The following is a 22583-nucleotide window of genomic DNA, read 5'->3' as shown; positions in this document are numbered from 1 at the left end:
TTGGACCCATAACCCTGCTCTCTGAGCTCCTGTCTAATGGGAAGCAAAAATATCTATTAAATTTAAGTGAAAGCTGAACTACTTCAATAAATCTGGTGCTGACTGATGAGCAATGTTGAAAATTTGTGCTATACAGTCTTGGATTTCATATTTTTCTAAGTAGCAGCTGAAGATAGATATTGATACTCACTTTTCATATGGCACAGTGGTGCTCATTATCAGCAAAGTCTATTAGTCATTGTTAATTCACATATATTAATATCAATTTGTAAAGAAAAACATTCAATGTTGTAATCCCTTCAAAATTATTAAAGTAATGGTTCTGTAAAATAAAATAATCTTTCTGCTGCTAGCTTGTATTCCTTGTGCTGCTTCTAGGTGTACGTCCTCCTCAAAGGATCAAAGCCTTTCAGTTTCAGTACACCTGCCCTGTTACAGCTGCAAGCATGCACAAGTTAGGTTGTAACAGGCTGTAAAGACACAAGTGCCAGAAGACATCTGTGGAAAATGCTGTCCTGGCTTCCCCTCTCCTTCAAAGCTGTGTATGGGACTGATGCCCTGCACACCAACACACGGGAGGTGTCCAGTGTTACCAAACTGTGTATGCTAAAGAAAAGAGGCAGAGCCTTGCAAGGTGTCTATAGTGTCTCTAGTGTAAACACATATATGTAAATAATCTTCCTCTAGGTTTGTTTTCAGCTATGTGGTAACAATAACTGTGTATGCCAATCCTTGCCACTGATTTCCAGCTAATCCACATCTGCAGGGAGAGCTGGATGAGATGTGTCCAGCAGAGTGAAATAGCCAGTTCATAGGCCATGTTTGTAATGTAGAGACAAGACACCTCTTAAATGGCAGTAATATAAGAACAGTGTTTTTTAATCAAGTGTGCAGCAAGTCATTAGTAAAAATGACGCTGAGTATATTTGCCCACATTTTTTTCAAGGTTGCATATCCCAGTTTAGAGCCACTCTACAGGACTAGGCACTTTCAAAAACCAAGAAGCCCAGTTTTGTCTCCCTGGCAGACTCAGTTCCTCCCTGGGAAGTGAGTGCATTAAGCACAGGATGCCAGACACAGAAGCCATCTTTCAGGAAACTAGTTCTTGTTGCTTCCTGGGACAGTGCTCCACTGCTTCTCTTTCCTGATCTTAATTAAGTAAGAATTGCCTAGGGAGAGATGTCCCATTACAGCTGTTGGAAATTTTAGTCAGAGTTGTTTGTTTTTCCATCATTTTACAAGGTAAGCAACAGCGTAACCATCTGTCTGCTCTTTAAATAAAATGAAAGGCAAGAAAAACCTATTCTCCATTCCCGTTGTTCAGTGCAGAGGAAAGAGAACAGGCAGCTGGACACTGAAGATACCAGGGATACAGTAAATGCTTTTTCTCATATTTTGCTGAGGTCATTTACATTCTGGTGGTGAGGGTGGCTGAAAATCTGGCTTATCAGGCTTCATCTTCTGCCTCTCCTGTCACTCCTCTCCACAGACACACTCACCTCTTTTTTCTCCATCTTATCTTTTGTGCCTCTTCTGTTCTGCAGGAGTAAGTTTGCTGATCCCAGCGGGAGCTGTTCCACAAGGGAGAGTCTATGAAATGTATCTGACAGTTCACAGGAAGGAGAACATGAGGTAAAAACTGCCTTTATTTTCTTGTACATTAATAGAGTAACGCACAGTAACTGAAGACCTGTGGTAATAATACTTATGCAAAGCCTACTGCATTGAAGCTGTTTGCTGACTTGGGGGTAAGCACAAGCAAAGCCAAGGATAAACTTTGCCACAAAACCAGCTCACACATTTGCTTCCCTAATCACGTGTTGCATTCTGCAGCAAGTCCTCAGGTCAGGGTGATACTGAATTGTAGAGGAGCAAGGAAAATATGCCAGCATGAGTTTGTGCAGCAGAGAAGGTGTGAAGTAACCTCTTGATAAAGACCTGTGCTGCAAAGGAGAAGGGAGCAGAGGAGAAAGGTGATAAATCAGTGGAGGGACAGGTGCCTGAGCACCTGACTTGGAAAATCTCGTCTCCTGTTAGAGTGAAGGTGAATTTTTATTTTACCATGCAGAGGACAGAGCCAAAGCCTTTTGGTGTCCTCCACCTCCTTGCTGCTTAGCCCCTGACAGCACATGCCAAGGGCACACAGACCTGATGCTGGGATGACCACGGTTGTCTCCTGTTACCTGAATGTGTGGCAAATTCATATTCTAGGTCTTAATGTCTACTGGCATGTGATCTGGCAGCCTTGAAATTGAAAAAATAATTGTTGACAAAAAGGCCAAGATACCATTTGGAGCCAGTTAGAAAACCCTAATGCAGAGAAAGGTGAGATCTTAGGCTGCAGAATGGACTCGTGCACAAAGGCAGGATGGCAAATGTGAAGCTGAGGCAGTCATTACACGGTACTTTGCCTCTTTCTCCTCCTCATAGCTAGATATGTTTTTTGGCTCAGCCTCTTAATAGCTTTTATTATGTGCTAAGCCACAGCTGTTTATACACTGTGTGATATTGAACACTATTCTTTAGCTTGGTAGTCTTTCACCCAAGCTAAAATAATCTGCTTAAAGAAAAATTAAGTAATCCTTCTACCCACCCTTTTGCATACATTATTCATCAGCCGCTCTTTGAAAATAGCTAATTGCAGCTACAGAAAAAATGTCTCTGTTCATAGCTAGTATTGATTATATTTCCATTACTTTTGGCTGTGAAAGAGGTTTACAAACAGTACTGAACAAAGACTCTTTCCTGAGGAAGGAAAAAAAATCAGGTGGCATCCCCTGTTATTCAGCTTGCTTCTAAATCTCCCTTTCCAAAATACCTAATTCTTTTAAAAAATTATTTAATTCCTGGAAGGTGCTGTATACGCAATTATTTTCTTTCCAGCCAGTTATGGAGGGAATCCCTGTTACTTTATTCATGCAGCTGTGGAAAACTAATGTCACATACATGTCTAATTTATTTCCTTCAAGGACCATAAAGCTGCCTCTGCATGCTTTGTGAAAGCTGTAACTCAGCAAGTCACATAGAGGATAGAGGGATAAGTTAACCTGTGTTGGGAAAAGCATGGCTGGAGATGTGTTGTCTGCCAACCTGAGCAAGTATGCCAAAGGACACCTGCAGAAGTAAACAGAATGGTGTGAATCCTCATTTATAATCAAGATTTTAGAAGTGATTTCTTTCCCTGGGAGAGAAAAGCAGATTAGGCTGCCTTAGGGCATCAGAGCTCATTTTATTGTGGTGGCAGTCACTTTCTGGGTGCACAGAGTCCAGCTGCTTATTTGATTTGTGGCAGTTTTTCAGAAAACACACACGGCTCCTCATGCTCTTGGAAAGCAGCTTCTTCTGAGATGGAGCTCATTGGCTGTTGTCTAGATCACTCAGAACTGAATATTCTGCCCCCTTTCCCCAGGTGCCAAAGAGCGGAAGGGGGTGGGTGGCTCCCAGCTGTAATGTTCTCCTGCTGCAGGACTGGTTACCAGGCACTTCACTTCTGTGGCAGAGCTACAGTTCAGTCAAAGCTTCTTTTTTCTGGCTGCATGGGCCACAGATGTTGCTTCATATAATTGGAGTCATATGGGTACTACAAGTTGCTGTTTGGCGTATTTATTTTTTAAATCAGCTACTGCACTCTTGTAGCACTCTAGCAGAGAGTGATAGTCCCCAGTAAGGACGAGCTGCAGACATTTGCTTTGTGGCCAGGCAGTAACTGCAGTGTGTTCAACAAACCCTCTGAGGCCATATATTTATTTTCACGAGCACTGTGCAAATGTGTATGGGTTGAAAAGTCCTGTTATGTGTTGATGTCATTTGGAAGGGGACACACAGGAAATTATAAAATGCATGTTATTATCAGAAATGAAGGCAGAGCCTTGTCCTTGATATTACAACTAGCACTGAGGTGAGAATGTGGTCTCCACAGTGCTACCCCAGCAGAACCAGATCAGCAACAGAGAGGGTCCCCACGCCAGCTCACATATCTCCAACAACTTAAGATCTAGCTCACATTTTGTAGAACTGTGAAACTATTTCTGAATAGTCAGAAACAGAAAATATGTTATCTACCAGACACCTGCAAATTCCCTTTTTCTTTTCTTCCCTTTGTTTTCGTAATAAATCTCCCCAGTTAGTCTCTGAAAACTGTAATACAGAAATCTGAGAGACTTCACAACCCAGTAATATCACTCTTTGTGCTGCCTTGCAGATTGGTTAGGAGAGCTTTCTGAGACAGTCTGTTTATTCCATTTCATATCCATCAAAGCATGTGAGAGCAGGAAGGTCACCCTAAACACATTATCCTTTGGCAGTGATTTGGGGCTCTGATAGCTTGCAGTAAACACCATTGGAGGCAGTTGTTTCCTCCAAGTGTGTCAGCATACTCGTGGCACAGTGGGGTTTCTCTTCTACTGGACTGCTGCTTCAGGAGAGTGTTATCCCTGCTCCTGTCCTGCCAAATCACCCTCATTCTTCTGTCATTTGGAGCAGGATAGGTGGCAGGCAGATCCCAGGCTCTCATCCCTAGCTGATCTCATAAAAAGATCCATGTTCTTTATGAAGCAGCTACAGTGGGGAAAATTATATTTGGGTGTATGTTTGTACACATGTACATACACATGCAAGTACATTTATGTTATGTGTATACACGTAACTGAAAAAATGACAACCCGATGAGAATATTTCACAGCTATCAGACAGGTTTCTGTCTCAAAGCTGTGTCTTTTTCAGTAGTGAGCAGATGCTCTCTCCTTTAGTCTGGGGAAGCGTCACCAACTTTGAGATTTGCAAGGAGTCCCTTCCTGAGCAGTGGTTTCATCTGTAAAATCAGCACACTATGTTGGCCAGTACCTGGCAAGAGCCTCTTCCCATGAGCATCTGTGAGAGCCTGGGTTTCACAAATTAATTAATTTATTTAATTAATGCGTAATTTAATCCTAAGGATTAAATAGCATAAGTATAAACTTCTAGCCTCCAGGATTTGCTTGACCGCCTCAGGTTAAAAAACAAATCTCGCTGTGAGCTAAATTAGCAGAGCTGTGTTTCCTTCAGAAACATCTGGCAGTGGTCAGTGCTAGATGGGGTCTGGGTCTTGATGGACCACTGGTTTTATCTTGTGTGGCAGTTCCTGTGTTCCTGTGTGAACCCCTGCTGAGCTTGCACAGCTTTAGGTGGAGCTACTCTTGCATGCTCTAATCAGAGGCAGGAACTGCACAAAACAGCTACAGCTCTGTGAAGGACACTCCTGTATAATCCATCACACAGGAGGTGTTCCAAATGAGAGTGGAGGTTGCTGTGCCCACAAAATTTGACAACCCTGAAGAACAGAGCAAGCAACACTCCTAAAGGTCTTGATGGAAGACACACATAAATGTGCAAATTTCAAATTAGCTACCTTGAAAGAGAAAAAGGTCAGATGAGCCTTGCCAGGAATTGTATCAATGGTTTCATAATGTATGCACAGAGTTTAATATAAAGTCAAGTATCTGATCAATGATTGTGATCCAAGGAGTAATGTTGCTTTTTCACCAGTAAATCTAAAGCTTAGTGATGTGAAATAAAAGAAATTGAAGTCGTCCACATTTCATTTCTCCACCTTCCTTATCTCAGTCGCATAAACAAAATTACTTTGCAACTCCAGAAGACAATTTCTTGAAGTGCCAGTCACTATAATTGAAAAATTCAACATGAAAAAGACTAGAGCATGAGCAAAAGGGGAGGGCAAACTTCTCAGAATATTTTTCTTCTGAAGACAGACTGTCAGAAGAACCAGGGTCTGTCGAGAATATTAAGTTTGAAACATAAGAAGGAACACATATTAAAAAATAAAGCCCCAGCAATGAAAGGAGAAATAAAATATCTTCTCTCTTAACTTCTGGCTAAACTGTGTAGAAGGGTTGCAACCTGTTGCTGTGAAATAGCCATTCCTCTCTCCCTGCTCTGTCCTGTGCTTCCTGAGCTGCTGTGATTGCCTGGAGCACAGTGGCAGGGAGCACAATGTAGTTCCACTGAGGAGCAGAGATTTATCTAGTGGTGCTCACATCTGCTGTCTGACAGCTACCTTAATGAATATGGTCTGGCTTATTACAGGGAGACGGTTTTGAATGAGTAATCTCATTAAAACCACAAATTTGATTGTGAAGGGGCCAGATATGGTGAATAAAAGTTTGTTTGCTTTTAAATATAAGTTGACTGTTCTTGATAATCTCTGAGGGATGGGAAAACATCTAAAAATATCTGAAGACCTTGCAGTTACTGTTAGTGCCTTTTAATAGAAACACTAAGCAGTGAGTTGAAATTTAGTCTCAGATCTTTGTAAAACAAAAACATTTCTTTGTTTTTGGAATTATGCAGCTGAGTGGCCAGTCTCCTCTAATAAGTTATCCCAAGACTGCTGCAAACCTAAAGTGAAACCCATGTTGATGGGGGCTTTTGTAGGGGGTTTGGTTTGGGTTTTTTATATTTGTATAATGGCCTAAAGGATTGCCCACAGTTTTGATAATTTCTGCTCATAGGTATAACTCCCTTGCTTTATAAGCTTCCCCGTGTCTCTGTTTGTGATTGATCTCCCACAGTCTAACACATAATCTATTTAACCCATAAATCTCAATGCTGGTCACAACACGTGCTCCTCTAGGCTGAGATCCTGCCTTTGCTGGTGCTGCATCACCTATTTCAGGAGAAGGAATAAAATTGCCTGTGATGAGTGACTACACAGTAACTCGTCTTCAGGGAAATTTGTTGTTTACTAATTCCATGAATTACTGTTGGTTTATGCTTTGAAGAAGAACGATTAATATCCCTTGTATAATGTATCTTGTCTACTGCATCTGTTTCTGTTCTCATTAGCTGTAGTAAAGCATAATCCTTTTGTTTTAAAATGGAAATTGAAAACAGTGAGAAGTGAAAAAAGATTTCTTGGGAGATTTTTGTTTCTTTTCCCTGTCACTTGTCATAGAGCACCTCTCTTCTGTCTGTGCCATTGCATTGCTTAGCCTCATTCCTTGGAATTTCAGGTGTTTATGTTTATTTCTGAGATCTTGTGGTGGTCCCTAAGCACACTGCTGCTACCTGCAGTCATGGTGGAGCTGGAGAGGAAAGGGAATATCACTGTGATGTGCTCTGATATGCCCTGTCCCATACAACACCAGAAATCAGATTTGCTTCTTGTCACTGTGTCACATTACGTGTTGATGCCTGCTGTGTTGCAGCAAGTTCACCTGAAATGTTGTTAACTTTTATTGCTTTATTTGTTACTACGAAACTCTTTGGAACTTGTTTTGCTCCAGCCTGAGCTACTGTACAATTCATAAGGTTTTATTTCCTACTCATATTTTTACCCTCTCTAGAATTTTGCCATTGTCTTCTGGCTTCCACTGTTACTTGCAGTGATTCCTTAATAATTGTTACCTGTAAATGTAATAATTGTGTTTTCCCACATTGTGAGTAGAAATCCTAGCCCCACAGTAGTCAGAGAAAGGTTTAGCATAGACTTTAACAGAGCTGGGGTTTCGCCTGAACAGTGACAGTGAATCACTTCACCACCGGAGAACTCTGCAATTCATTGTATCTCAGTTTTTAAAGATTTATCTGTGTGAGGTGGGTGTTGGAAAGCCACTAGAACCAGCAGGTGTTCAGTAATTTTGTAGTGCCAGTCTCTGATGTGTTCCAGGTTAGGAATTTGGGGGTGTATAGTCAAGCACCTCCACAACTGGCCCATTTTTCTGCTCTTCATGAATCAGACTGTTCTCTTATATAAATATATGGTCAGGACCATGCATATCTCATCCAACTGGCAATAAATCTTGTAAGTCTGGTGACAAAGATGCTGTTTATGAACATGGGGAAAAAATATTAAGCTTTGATATTTTTAACATGTCCTTTGTATGCTTGCATCCACCTCCCATCTCAGCTCCTCACTCTGCAGTCTGCAACACATCCTGACTTGGTGTTCTGCATAATCATTTTGTACTTGTTCTAATCAGCTATAAAATGCTGCAGCACAGAATTGTGCCCTTCATCAGAGTTCTAAAATCTGACAGTTAAAAAAATTTTGGCACAAAGCAGTGACTAAACTTAACTTTACTTGGAGACAACTTCAGACTGTATGATTTATCAGTAGCATATTATTTTAATGACCTTTTGGGGCTTTTTGACTGCAGGCATCAGTGCTTGTCAATTTTAACTCATTTTTCAGCTAAAGGGCATTGTATTAATTTTTTTAAGGCAATCATTATATATTCACTCCTGCATTTTGATTGCTTGTTTTTGTAATTCAATCCAAAAAACCATGATTTGCATACTTTGAAACATGCATTTCCTTTTATTTTTCATGGCTCAGTACTTTTAGAAGAAGTTAGGTTAACTAGATGATTAAGTCTATTGCTGGTCATATCTGCTTTCCATACAAATATTATACTTTTGAGAGATGTTTCTCCTAAGATACTATGTTTCTTGAAATTTCTTGAATTAGATCATAGGAGAGTGTTCAAATATCCACCAATTCCCAAAGCTGATGACCATTAAAAACCACTGATACACTCAGAGTTTTTTAAGCTTCTTATTGCATTTTATGAAAAAAATGACCATGCAAATGAGTCATAAAAAGAAGGCATGTTCTAGTTGAAAACTGTCCAATGATTTATTCAGTCTGGCCTTGCAAAAAAGTGATTCCTCATCTTCTTAATCTGAATCCAATGATTCCTTACAGTATGCAAGAGGAGCTGGACTAGGTACTCCTCTTGTGTTTCATTTATTTTGTGTATTGTTTTTTAGGCTAAAATAACTGGCACAATACATGATAGCTGTCCAGATTGTTATACTTTGCATCTTTTTTGAAAGACATCTATATCGCAGCTGTTTGTTTCCAGTCCATGGGTTTTCAGAAACAATCGTTATGTCATTTAGTAAACTCATCAGTTAATTTCCACAGATGCGTATCATCTGGATTTACTGATTTGCATAGATTTAAATTTTCCAATGCCAGACCCTTTTTTTTCTCAAATGTTAGAAAAACCTCCACAACATTTGTGACAACCAGGGGTAATTTTCAAAGTCCCTTCATTCCATTTTGAAAAAGAATTTCTCAAGAGTTTGTCTTTCATTCTGTGAGATTAATGGGACAGGCAGGGAGAATTAAGACGGACAAAATTAAAGTAGTACTATGGACATATATTTGCAATAACCAGAATTTGATATCAAAATAGCTTCTGTCCTGATTTGGCCTCCTTAAAAATGTTATCTAAGATTACCTGCTCTGCTCTTCTCTGCTCTGTTGTGGCCTGACCTTGAATGTTGTAAGCAGATTTGGCTACCACAATATAAGAGAGACTATTAGAGAGCATCCAAAGGAGGGCAGTGAAGATGGTGAAGGGTCTTGAAGGGAAGCCATGTGAGAATTGGCTGAGGTCACTGCATCTGTTCAGCCTGGAGAAGAGGAGACTGAGGGGACACCTCACTGCAGTTACAACTTCCTCACGAGGGGAAGAGGAGGGGCAGGCACTGATCTCTTCTGTATGGTTGTCAGTAACAGGACTTGAGGGAATGGCCTGAAGTTGTGTCAGGGGAGGTTTAGGTTGGATATCAGGAAAAGATTCTTCACCCAGAGGGTGGTTGGGCACTGGCACAGGCTCCCCAGGGAAGTGGTGACATCACCAGCCTGACAGAGTTCAAGAAGTATTTGGACAGTGCTCTCAGGCACATGGTGTGACTCTTGGGAATAATTCTGTGCAGGGTTGAAGTTGGACTCGGTAATCCTTGTGGGTCCTTTCCAGCTCAGGATATTCTAGGATTCTCTGGTTACAGAGATATTCTAGGATTCTCTGGCTACTTCTTTTTTTTCTCTCGGTAATGACAAAGACTTTCAGAAAAAACCACAAATGTTTTCTCAGCTAATTTCTTTAAGACTGATGTAGATGTACTTATATTTGTAAATTCAGCCTGGAACTGAACCCTCAGCCAGAGCAGAGCACGTGTGGTCCTGTGGGCAGATCAGGATTTTAAGTGCAGATCACATTGAACGTTTTAAAATCCCACTTGCTGGTTTCTGGATCATGAATTTGTCCTCTATTATTTAGGGAGGCAGTTGATGAGGCACATTGAGCTGTATTTGTCATACACCAGATGTCGGGATAGTTAAAGTCACTCATGCTTCCTCTCGTTTTAAGCTCCTCAGTGGTTGGTCTGGGATGGTTTGCACATGCACACACACACACACACACATGCACACACACTATCTTTTCAAACCAGAGTGTATACTCTGCATTCTAAATACTCATATGATTTCCTATAACACCAATTCCTAGTGACTGGCAGCAAGCACACTGGGCTTTTACCTGTGTTTTCAGCTGAACAACTCGGGGTAATCACTAGAAATCTTGTGCTTTGCAAGTGTGTTTTACCCTTGCACTACTCCTTACCATCCCTTCGTCCTTTCTCACTCCCCAGCAGTGACACTTGCTCCCTGCTATTGCTCATTTGCAATAGCCATTCCAGTAGATCTGAATGCCTTTTAAGTAAAATGGAGTATCAGTGGTTTGGTGATGCCTCAGAGCTCAAACTGCACATCTCAGATATGCTGTGCACCACTTTCACTCATGCTTACATGCTTATTAGTTCAGTGTCTTCCTCTCTTTGTCAGTGTTCTCTGTCCTGACAGTAAATAGTTCTCACAAGTGGTGCCTACAAGAGCCACCATTCAATTTTGTGTGTCACTGAAGAACTGCCAAATGCAGCAGTGACCACATTTTTGGAGTGGGTGAAATGAAGCCTCTGCATACCATCTGCAAGGATCCCTCAGAGTGGAGTGCAATCAGCAAACATGGCCTATAATTTGCTGACACCTAAACCTGCATTTTGACACATGAATGATATTTGGCACAAAAACAAGCAAAAAAAAAAAAAAAACAGATTTGGGAAAAATGAAAGAAAAACAAAAGACACCTACTTTGCTTGCACAATCTTTTTTTTATTTTAAGAGAAGGATTTTTTATTTTTACACACCTAAATGAACCTTTTTGTCTTTTTCAACTCACTTAATGTAACCATCTTTCTGTCTCCTCTCCAGGCCACCTGTAGAAGACAGCCAGACCCTGCTGACACCAGTGGTGAGCTGTGGCCCACCAGGAGCCCTGCTAACCCGGCCTGTCATTTTAACCATGCACCACTGTGCAGAGCCTAACACAGAGGACTGGCAGATCCAGCTGAAGCATCAGGCTGCCCAGGGACCCTGGGAGGTGAGGTTGCAGCCTGTGTGCTGGCTGCATGCAGGGCTCTCTTTGCTTGCCTTTCTGAACCTGGATGCCTGTATTTTGGGGTTTCCATGGCTGCTACATGTGACCGCTTCAGGCAGGCAGGAGTGCCCTTCCCTACAAGATGTCTAAGCTGCCATGTGCCCAAGCAGAGATCTGTCTTGGGGCACTTTGGCACCTCCTGGTACTAGCAGGTTTCCATGGTGGGAGCCTGAGGTGGTTCCTTGCCAGTAGTATAGCAGGAGAATGTCCCAAGGCAGAGTGGCAAAAGGATCTTCCCACTATAACTGGAGCATAAAGTGATGCTTTCAGCAGAGCTGGACCATCTTGACAGAGCCCTCCTTTCCAGCTCTGTGCTCCTAGGTCCCTGCTGCCACCAGTTTGGTCTCATAATTAATTTGGCAAGAGCACTTTCTCCTACTGGTAAGTTTAATAAGGTCAGGGTGGCTTCTGAAGGCAGTTGGGCTGACAGCAGCAGAAGTGCCACGTCCAGCATTGTCTTCAAAAGCCTCTCGTGTTTGGCCTCCTGCCTGTGGCACTGGCTCTTCCTCCTACTGGGAGGGAACATGCAGCAAACACAGCTCTGTCTAGCCAGCTAATCTGCACCCCACAGCCCAACTCGTGGCACCACACGTGCATTCCTTATTTGTGACTGTGTGTTACTGGCACCTCTTCATTTTCCCCCATCCTCCTCCTGCCCTAGGCACAGGTTGCTCTGCCAGCCCTGCACACACCCTGGTGTGTGTGCAGCATCCGTGGGGCCCCTGGCCATCACACAGCAATCTTCTACCTCCTGCCAGTCCTGGAGCAGCTCCTCCAAGCTGAGCCTCACCCACACATTGATGCACACCCTGCAGCATCACTCGGGGCAGCACCTCCTGCCAGAGCCACGCCATGGAGCAGCACCTTGCCCTCCAAAAAAGATTGTGCCACTGCTGCAAACGTGGCAGGTTTGCCTCTCCTGGGCCCAAGGGAGCCAAGCTTAATGTCTAATGCCAGCTGAGCCACTTTTGTCAGCTGCCAGGTGTGTGTACATTGTTCTGCAGAGCTGCAGGCAGCAGGGATGAAGTGGACAAGTTGTGCTGAGTGTCGTGAGGCACGCAGTGGCTTTGCAAGAGGCAGCTGTCACCCGCTGCTGACCTTTCGCTTCTGCTCCCTCTCAAAGCCATTCAAAGCACCTTGTGTTGCGTGCAGGATATTGCACACAGGGTTGAATGGAGAAATTAGCAGGGGAGCTGTTTTCCTGTACGCCCAGGGTGGGGAGGTCATCTGCATTCAGGCAGCATTTTTTTTTTTCCTCATCCTGCAGTCTTGTCACAGAGGATTATTCTGAGGAAGCAGCAGGTGATATTTCATATAGATGTGGTATTTGGCTGTCACAGAGGTTACTTCCTTCCCTGAGTTTTTATAACTCCTTATTGTCGTGCTTAGGAGGTGAAGGGCAGTTATTTATTTAGCATGCCTGAGACTACTGATGCTGAATCATGGTCACCAAGTGATTAGTTCTGCAATATCTCCCTTCAATAAAGTCTTGGTGATATTTTCATTATTTGCCTAACTCAGCCCAGGGCTTTAAAAACAGGAGTGAAGACGGGGAGTTTTCGACCTCCAACATCATCACCAACACCCCAGAGAAATCTGCTCCCTGTGCCTACACAGGAGAAAAGCTGGAAGCAGGACATTTAGACCTTAGTCAATCTAAGGGGGCAAACAGCAAGGACTTTTTGCATCATCCAGACTTGAAAGGGGGCATTGCTGCCTGAAAGGAGAGCAGCTCTGAGGGGTCACATGCTGTAACTTGGCCTCTTTCTCTCTTAGGATGTGGTGGTGGTCGGAGAGGAAAATTTCACCACCCCATGCTATATCCAGCTGGACCCAGAAGCCTGCCATATCCTGACAGAAACCCTCAGCACCTATGCCTTGGTGGGACAGTCAATCACCAAGGCAGCAGCCAAACGTCTCAAACTGGCCATCTTTGGACCGCTGTCCTGCTCGTCCTTGGAGTACAGCATCCGGGTCTACTGCCTCGATGACACGCAGGATGCTCTTAAGGTGGTTCTTGATCTCTTGTTTGCTCTCCCTCTCCCTCCCCAGCCGTCACAGGACTGCAGTCAGCAGAGACTGGACCCTCTGCTCCATGTATTCATGCTCCCTGGGTTATTTTTCTGATTAGAAGAGCTTGACAGCAAGCTGCTGTTTTACAGCTTAACCCTCACATGCTATAAATTGTCCTTTGCATAGGAATCTCACACTATTTTCCACCCACCAGTCTTTTTTCCTTTGTTTACCTGTATCATATCCTGATTCCTAAGGTTTTTGCATTATTAAAAGGCCATAAGGTTCACAGGGCTTCATTCGTTATTCATGTATTTTTAATGCTAAGTGCCAGCTCCCCAGAGATGGGAAAACATATAAATGCTTCTTTGTAAATACTTGATAATGATAAAAGAAGCTTCTGGCCCGTTAATCACTGCCTGCTTTCATACTGCTTTATTACATCCCTTCGCGTGCAGCTTTTTGTGTTGGGAATTCACAACTGGAATAAACCAAAGCTGCTGCTATTCCTAACTGGATAATCTTACTCTCCCTGCATAATTCTTGCATTCACACAAACACACTCACTACATGCAGAGGAGCAGAGAGGTAACCATACTCGCTATTTCTCTTCATAAATACCTGTATTTATACAGAAAGTATCTATAATAGATGCCCTCATTAAATATGTAGCTACAACTGCACAACTGAATTTATTAAAAGGTGGGGTTTTTCCTTTAGTTGTAGGTAGTGCTACTTCACTTCTTTGTGGCAAAGTGATTTCAAAGCCTGACTAAACAGAGTCATCCTGCTGCTGTGCATGCTTTTGTTTCCCCACGTCTAGCTGGGAATTATTGGGATTTAAACCCAAATACACTGGCTGGGAAATGTTTGTGTTTTTCAGAACAGTGACATCCATCACTGAGAGCAGCACACTTGCTTGTCCTCCCTTATGCTATCTGATATCGCCTGCCTAGGCTTTGCTTAGAGGGTGCTCTTGTACATGTAAGAAAGGCAACAAAGTATAAGGGTTGAAGAAGGCGCATGGGGCCTTCAGCATGGTTTTGTCCTCTGGGAGCTTGGTCTCTATCACTGCATTGGTGTTACTAACTGTCTAGGAACAATTATTTTCCCTGGTCTGATTTCCCTTTTGTTTTTCCTATTTAAAAAAATAAAATAAAAAAGTGAAAAGGATCTTTCATAGCAATCAAGCTTCAAAGGTCCTGATGGTTTTATGCCTGTGCTGCATAATATAATTTTCCATGAGTTTGACAAGGCCTGAGGTAATAATAACTGAGTTGGAGGGGCCTTGGCCAGCCAGCTAATGCAGTCAGAGCTGAGGAATCTAATTAGGAGTTACTCAGGAGCTGTTGGTCTGTTTCTAATAGACTGTAGAGAGAGTTGTGTGGTAAAGTTAATCCAATTCAGTGCGACAGCAGAAGGGATCAGGAAAGGCACACAGGGGAACCATCCTTTACCTGCAGACAAAATCTGGGAGGGCAACAGGTTTGGATCCTGCTGCAGTTAGACCCCAAAGTGAGACTGCAGATTAGTGAGGAAAGGTGAGCAAAGTCAGGAGGCCACCATCCCACTCAGTACCTACTTCTTTTTTATGTCCAGTTCTTGCATCTTAATTTTCTTTCTCTTTGGCATGTCCATCCCAAGACTGGGGGGACACCCATGGGGTTCAAGACCCAGCCAGCTGGTGGTTTGCAGGAGGACAAGCACATCTACTTGCTGGCCACAGACTCTTACAAGTGCATGAACTGCACTTCTTTGGAAGTGTAAGGAAGGAGAAGATTGAGGAAAAAAAAGCCTAGTAGACCAGCTGTAGATGATAAAATAGATGTAGATGGAAGAGCTGGCTCTGGACCTCTGTAAAAGCAGGCATGTACAAACTGGTGCATGCAAACCAGTGTGTACTGGTACATCCTTGTGTGACAGTGTTGTGTAGACTCACTCTGTGTGACAGTGTTGTGTAGACTCACTCTGTGTGACAGTGTTGTGTAGACTCCATCTATGACTATTTAGATAGAAGAAGAAAAGTCTGGGGTATTTGGCACATGCTTTCACAGCAGCTGGTACTGCAGCAGCCCCTGCCATGCTGGGAGGACATCCTTGGCACTCCTGTATTGCCAAAGGAAAGGCATTCACAGGGTAGTTACGACTGGGTGTGGGGACAAGGCATGCAGGCAGGCAGGGCTGGGCCAGCAGATCCTGACATTAAAAGTATTTTGGAGAGGAAAGAAAAGTTGTAAGCAGCAGGTGAAGCACCAGCTGCAACATCTCCCTGTCTTGAGGCTGGCTGCTCTGAGCAAAGCACAGCAAGGGTAAGGAAGAGCAATATTCCCATATTGCATTGCCTGAGCTTTGGAAGAGCCTTTGTAGGGGATTGTGTGTATTTTTCAATAGACAACTAAATGCTTTCTGTTATTATTTACAACCAGGAATGAGCGTGCCATATGCTGAATGTGTTTTAACAGCCACCAAAGGAAGACAAGTAGCTGCAGCATAGACCTCAGTGCAGTGTTTATCCAGCAGACTTTTCCCTCTCATCATGCAGAGTAAGCACTCGCAGCTGAGCTGCCGGCACCCGCAGTACAGTAGGGAAGTGTAATGATGTGCCATCAATAAGGGCTCGGTTATTGTGGGAGCAGCTTAGTGAAGTCCCTGGCTGCTGTGGAGCAGCGTGGGCTCAGTACTGATCACACATGCAGCATCCTCTGCCCCACAGGGTCCTGAGCCACCTGGATGGGATGCTCACAAAAATGCCTTTTAGGCAAGGATGAGGGGAGTTGTGACCTTGAGTGCTGGCCTCTTTTTTTAAGGCTAATTTTTGCACTTTGGAGAGGATACCCAAGGTTAAAAAAAAAAAAAGAAAATAAATAAAAAGGGAAAAGTAATAATATGATAACTATAAAGAAATCCATCTGCTTTGCTCTCTTTATTGATGTGTGCCTTTGAGATTAAGGTATGTGACCTGGAGTGGCAGGGGCTGAGCAGCCAGATATAGATGGAAAGAGCTGCCTCCCACAGTGGGGGCATGTGAAGAACTTCAGGTTGTAGCAGGGTGACATTCCCCAACCTGTCTCATGTTGCTCAGTAGCTGTCTTCAAAAAAAAACCAAAAATGGGCACAATAGCTTGTGATCTTCTCTCTGTTATTTAATGTGTGGGGTTTTTTCCTTTTATTGAAGAAAGGCACAGCTTGGACTGAACACCGTTGTTTGCTTGTGCCCCTTTAATGAAGGGGCCCAAGCTGCGGCTGTTCTGGTGCCACGGGTGATGGAGTGATGCTTTACAGAGCTCCCTCTCCTAGGAAATAACTCCTGCCTTGCAGGGTGATGAGACACAGTGGGCAGGGTGACCAAAGCCACCTCAGCATGGGGCAAGCAATATGCAGCTCAGGTTTTGGCTCAAGAGGACACAAAGGTGCCAGCCAGTGAGATTAGCACTGCTCTAAAAAAATGCCGTATGGCAGGAAACACCCAGCATGTTTGAATTGCTGTGCAAGTCATGACTCCAAATTAATTCTGAATTAATTAGCTAAATGGCATGGGAGAAGCAAGGGCTGCTTGGCATCCTCCAGTTAGAGCATGTGGAAGGGCTACAGTGGCTCAGGGTGGCTACCAGAAATGAGTTGTTGAAACTAGAAGCACAGATCTGGTGAGTGGGATGGTGCAGCATCCCTCTGCATTTTCCCCCCACAGCAGTGCAGCTGCTGCAGCACGGGCAGGAGCAGTTTCTTGGCACACCTGCCCTGCATACCTGAGAGGTGGCATCTGCAATTAGCTCACACAGTTCCACAAGTCATCTTCTGGACCTTGCAGGGAGGTAATTGGAACATAATGAAGATCTACAGTAATCAGATAATTACTATCGACTGCTCTTTAGACATCTTGATGAAGTAATTAGGTGGCACTGGAAAGAAGCTGGAACTGATTCATTGGCATAACCTTAATCTGAAAGGTTTCCTGATTTTGTTTCTTTTCCTCTAATGGCCAATAAAAGAACATTGTTTTAGGTTCAGAATCTGCCAGATGCTTTTCTTATATGCTTACTACCTCCCTTAATGTGGTCAGGAGCAGTTTAGCTAAAATGGGGGCTCCTTTATTTGGCCTGGGGCAGAATCCCAGTTTTGTGTGCTCCTGTATTCCTTGAGCATCTCCACTGTGTGTGATTGTCTCTAGTCACATGAGACTGGTTGTCTGCTTGACTCTTTTAATTAAATGTGACTGAAACTGGCTATGTTGTTTTCTAATGGGGCTCATGGAAGTGCCTTTATACTTGCTTCTTCCATGTGGTCCACAATTAGGCTGTTTGTAGACAACATTCCACTGTGGTCTTTTTAATTGCAAGCTTATATTTAGTTTCATAAAATGACCAGACTCTTGGCTTGCTAGCTTTTAATCACACGATCAGTATTTCAGTAGCCCTGAACCTGTGTATTTGTGTGAACAAAATGTTCCATCACAGCATCTTTCCATGCCATGCTGCTGGCCAGTGTCAGGGTTGGTATCTGTTATCTCCTGTACTGCTCTGCCACGGGCAGGAGACCATGAGCTGACAGACCAGTGGTATGCACAGGTCCCATGTCGGCAGGACCTACACAAATAAGAGTTTCCAAAAACCAGATAGTAAAGCTATCATTAGATGTCCAGTTTGACGGGCAATGGAGATTGATCTATTTCTGTACTCAAAGAGTGACTGCATGCAATTGAATAGTATAGAATTGAGCTTCTGCTTAGAGGATAGGTGAGAGAACACTCTGTCTCCCTGCTGGGCTGCTGCTGGATGAAGGAGGTGGGAGGGAGGGTTATAATCAGATCAACTAATGCAGTTCCAGTTCAGAGGGACACACAATTCTGTGTGATGCCTGTGTGTATTTTTTTAATCTGTATGACACAAGTTACAGCATCTGCAGCACACAACCTTGAGGACTCAGAAGACCAGTGTGCTGTCTTGATGAAACCTGACCACTTTCTTCTTTTTGTCCCAATACTGCAGGAGGTCCTCCAGCTTGAGCAGCAGATGGGTGGGCAGCTTTTGGAAGAGCCTAAAGCTTTGCATTTCAAGGGAAGCACCCACAACCTCCGTCTGTCCATTCATGACATTGCCCATTCTCTCTGGAAGAGCAAGCTGCTGGCTAAATACCAGGTGAGCATAACATAACATTCACATTGGATGCTAGCAGTGAGGCTTAAAGAAACACTGTCACACACAGGTGTGTTTAAAAAATACCAGGAATCAGACTGTAGTTCCATGGATATTGTTTTCCCTGGACCGTTTACAGTCACATTAGCACAGAGCCTGCAGTCTCTGCATATAGTCACATAGCACCCATGCCTTGGTCCCTCATTATACTTTTTTGCTTTCCTCCTGCAGGAAATTCCGTTTTACCACATTTGGAGTGGATGTCAGAGGAATCTGCACTGCACCTTCACACTGGAAAGGTTCAGTCTGAATACCCAGGAGCTGGTGTGCAAACTGTGTGTGCGGCAGGTCGAAGGAGAAGGACAGATCTTCCAGCTTAACTGCTCTGTCTCAGAGGTAAATGACATTTGTGTACTTTTCTATCCGACTGCAGGAATATGGGATGGCTAAGAAGGTAAAACCTTTCCCACTGCTACCTGTTTAGTGTTTCCCATTTTTCTGGAGAGAGAGAAAAGAAAATAGGAAAATGTCAGTGCTATGTGTTCCACAAGCCACTCCCCTCTGATCCCATGTAATAGCTGCTATGCAATAGGAAATATCAGATGGTCTGCTTGCAGTAAACTTTTCTGCTCATATTTTGCCACTACTACACATCCTGGCTTTTGTCTTTGGCAATTTTTCTTTTGATGGCTGACATTTTCCAGAAGAAATACTATCATAAGTTTGGGGACATTTTTGCTAATGTTGTGTAGCACCTGGGGAATTTTTGCTTCATGGGGCAGTCAAGCTTGGGGCTGAGATGGAGCAACAAATTCAGGCGTGAAGTGGCATTGACTTCAGTGAATGTGCTGGTGGGTTTTATCCCTGGTACCCTTGGCAGCTATGAGGAGCAGACTCTCAGGCAGCATTGCTGCTGGCTGGCTTGGGGAAGGGCTGCAAGAGCAGAGATGAAAGTTACTTGTGCTGTAGGGCTCTGGCAGTGAGCACCATTACCCAAAACATCTGCTTGGTTAGTGGGTATAAAGTTACAGATTCATCTGGGGACTACACAGCATTAAGGACAGATGGTAAAACAAGCATCATAAACAATCATTGTAATAAGTGCCACATTGAGGTAATCACTAATTTAACCTCACAGAGAAGAGAAAGAATTGAAAGTAACTTTAATGAAATGCAAGTATACACTATAATCATCTTCAGCTGCTTGTGTGTAATAGGGCCTGGTAATAGATTCTGAACAGGATAATATTCTTGTCTTGTGCTGTGCTCCTATCCATCAAGGATGAATAGAGGGAATGAATAATACCATGTGATCAAGGCTGCCTCCTGCAAAATTGCCCCTTGTTGTTGACACCTTGTGATATTCCCAAACTCCAGCGAGGAACATGAGGACCTTGGGCTGCTAAGAGCTGGAATATAGGGTCAACTAGGGAAAAATCCCATAACTGAAAGATTTGATGAAAGGGTAATCACCTGAAAGGGTAATAACTGCAACATGGAAACCAATGTATGCCTCAAGAAGTGTGATAAAGACATCAGAGTAAGCATCAGGAAACCATAGCTCTGGTTCCTCATATTTTCTTTTGAGGCTAGGCTAGTGGTACCCAGCTAGCAGTTAGGCATTGCAGGACTGTGCTGGCATCTTTCCTTATTGCGGCATCTGTCTCTCTGCCACTGTCACCCTGTGATAAAAATTTAGTAACACAGTTTCCTGAATCCTCCCTTGATGGGCTTTCTTTTTAGTCCCCTGCAAGGATGTAAAACTTCTGCAGATTAAACTGGCTTTATACAGTGTCTACCACTGGGACCTCAAAAATACAAATGCAGTGAGTGCCAAAACATGCACGTTTGCAAAGCAGGAGGAAAACTGTGATAAAGGTTTCCCATGATTCATTTTTGAAGCCCTGTTTTTATCTTGTGCCATTGATACTCACACAGAAGAGCCACAGCACAATACTACAGATACCTGGGCCCCTTCTGCAGCAACACTGAAGCCCCTGGGGCTGCAGACCAGTTAGAGAGCCAGGGCAGTACTTGTGTCCTTTGGTCCAGAATGTAAAGAAAAAGTTATCTGTCTGCAATGCCACTGCCACCACCCTACTGCCACTTCCAACTTCCCCGTGTGGGTGAGCCTGCAGGCAGCACCTGCATCAGGCATGTAATTTTCCTGGCTCCTGGGCAGCACCTGCTGCCAGGTTGTTGGGTTTTGGGGTTGGGACAGGCAGTCTGTGGTGCAGGGCCTTGGCACCCAAGTACAGATGCCACATTCAGCATGTTAATTGAGAACATTACAGGATTGTGTAAACCTTCCTTGGTTAGAAATTTCTCTGATTGCCTAAAATGTCATGCCTTTAACAAAAAACCTAAAGAAACAAACAAACAAAAAAAAACCCAAAAAAACCCCAAAACAAAACCCCAAACAAAAAAAAGCCAAAAAAATTTCATATTTATACAGTGGAAGAGAATTCATTGGTGTAGATAAAAGAGTGGAGCCAGAAGGTTTAATTCTGTGCATTGCTCATAGACACTGGCTCTTCCTTTCCATCCCTGAATACATTTTTGGGGGGTAAACCAGAGATTGCACAGGACAGTGAGCATCTCCAGTAAATCCTTGGGGGGTTTGTGATTGCAGCTTCAGCCAGGAGCCGCCTGGCTTTAAGGCTGTTTCAGGTATTACAGCTCCTTCCCAACAGCCAGTTTGACACAAAGCAACAAGACAGTTCACAGAGGAGAAAACAAATTGATATTTAATGACAAGTCTTTAGCATGAGTGTTTCTGGCTGCCTGGGGCTGTGATCTGGCAGAGCGGGAGGAGAAGCAGCTCCCCCATTTCTACTAGAAAAAGAATACCAAATTGTGAAATAGACTGAGCAGCATTAGGGCAGAACCAGCCAGGTTTGCTGCTTTTTCCATAATGGTCCCTGCAGGACCTCACTGCTCCTAAACAAACCCAACCATCCAAATTGACCAGCTATCATCTTCCACCAGCTACTAAGCCTGTGGCCACTAAATCCATCCAGGCCAAGGAGAAGAAAAATCCTTGCCCAGAGGAGCCAACTGCTGTTATTCCCAGTCGTGTTAGCAGCGGTGCCATGGGGACCCCTCCAGCTAGGAGGACCACATCAAAGAGCATCAACACCACACCGGCAGGGGACAAGCTGGCTTTGGGGATGACTTTTCCCTTGAAACACTTGCTGCCACACTGCCTTGGAGCACAGCACTTGTCTTGGGGAGAGGGGGCGATGCCTGCCCCCCACCTACCCCATCCCCTGCTCTGAACACATCTCTCCATGTATTTCCAGAGTTAAAGACACGAGCAGATGAGGGCTCAGCTTGTGCCTGGGGTGGTACTGACTGCTCGTCTGTGGTCTGCACGGCTTCAGAGAGCTTGGGTACTGCCAGAGGGATGTCAGTGGTGTGAGCGTGGTGCTGAGTGTGACACTGGGGCTCGGGAAGATGCTGGGAGGGGGAATTGTCAGCCATTCTAGGAAAGCCCAGCTCTGCTCTAGTAGTAGCAACTTGCTCTGAAATGTGTCCAAGTGACTGATGCTTCATTATTTCCAGTAAGTGATTAATTAAGCTAGCCATTTGTCCGGCCATGGTCATATTCACCCTCAAAAAAAAAGAGGGAAAAAAAAAACTTTTGTCTACCCAAAGTTGATTATAAATATTTCTGTTCTCCAGTGGACTAACATGTTTATGTTAGTGTTTACTACATTAGCAGAGGGCTGCAATTAAAGCCCTGAGTCTCAGAGGATGTAGTTCTACAATTGTTTCTTCACTCAGTAACAAAACTGATGGGTTGTTCAGGCTTTTTTTCTGTCTTTCCAATCTCAGGAACCTACTGGCATTGATTATCCTGCCATGGACTCAGCGGGCACCGTCACCACCATCGTGGGGCCCAGTGCTTTCAGCATCCCCCACCCGATAAGGCAGAAGCTGTGCAGCAGCCTGGATGCTCCCCAGACCAGAGGCCACGACTGGCGCATGCTGGCCCACAAGCTGAAACTGGACAGGTGAGCAGGCTTACCCATTTGTGGTCAGCTCCTAGGGAGGGGGGTATGTGCAAAAACATCCTGGTGGAAGTCCCACTGAAAGCGCACGGTCAGGCTGACTGCACAGGGGATGAGCACCTTGACAGCATGAACAATGGGTG

The 22583-nt window shown here is 43.9% G+C and overlaps 1 protein-coding gene across 2 annotated transcripts in view; it reads left to right on the top strand.

Annotated features, from left to right (window-relative positions):
• UNC5C (unc-5 netrin receptor C) overlaps positions 1–22583 on the top strand; it is a 248718-nt gene that overhangs the window by 219488 nt on the left and 6647 nt on the right. For both annotated transcript variants that reach the window (XM_064416988.1, XM_064416989.1), the window contains 6 exons: positions 1545–1632; positions 11057–11225; positions 13059–13292; positions 18281–18430; positions 18659–18823; positions 22265–22443. In XM_064416988.1, the coding sequence (XP_064273058.1) occupies positions 1545–1632; positions 11057–11225; positions 13059–13292; positions 18281–18430; positions 18659–18823; positions 22265–22443 (985 nt within the window). The remainder of the gene's footprint in view (positions 1–1544; positions 1633–11056; positions 11226–13058; positions 13293–18280; positions 18431–18658; positions 18824–22264; positions 22444–22583) is intronic.

The sequence above is a fragment of the Passer domesticus genome, chromosome 4, assembly GCF_036417665.1.
Source record: "Passer domesticus isolate bPasDom1 chromosome 4, bPasDom1.hap1, whole genome shotgun sequence".
Classification (NCBI taxonomy): domain Eukaryota; kingdom Metazoa; phylum Chordata; class Aves; order Passeriformes; family Passeridae; genus Passer; species Passer domesticus.
Note: the sequence above shows the minus strand (reverse complement) of the source record. Positions and strands in the feature narration are given on the sequence as shown.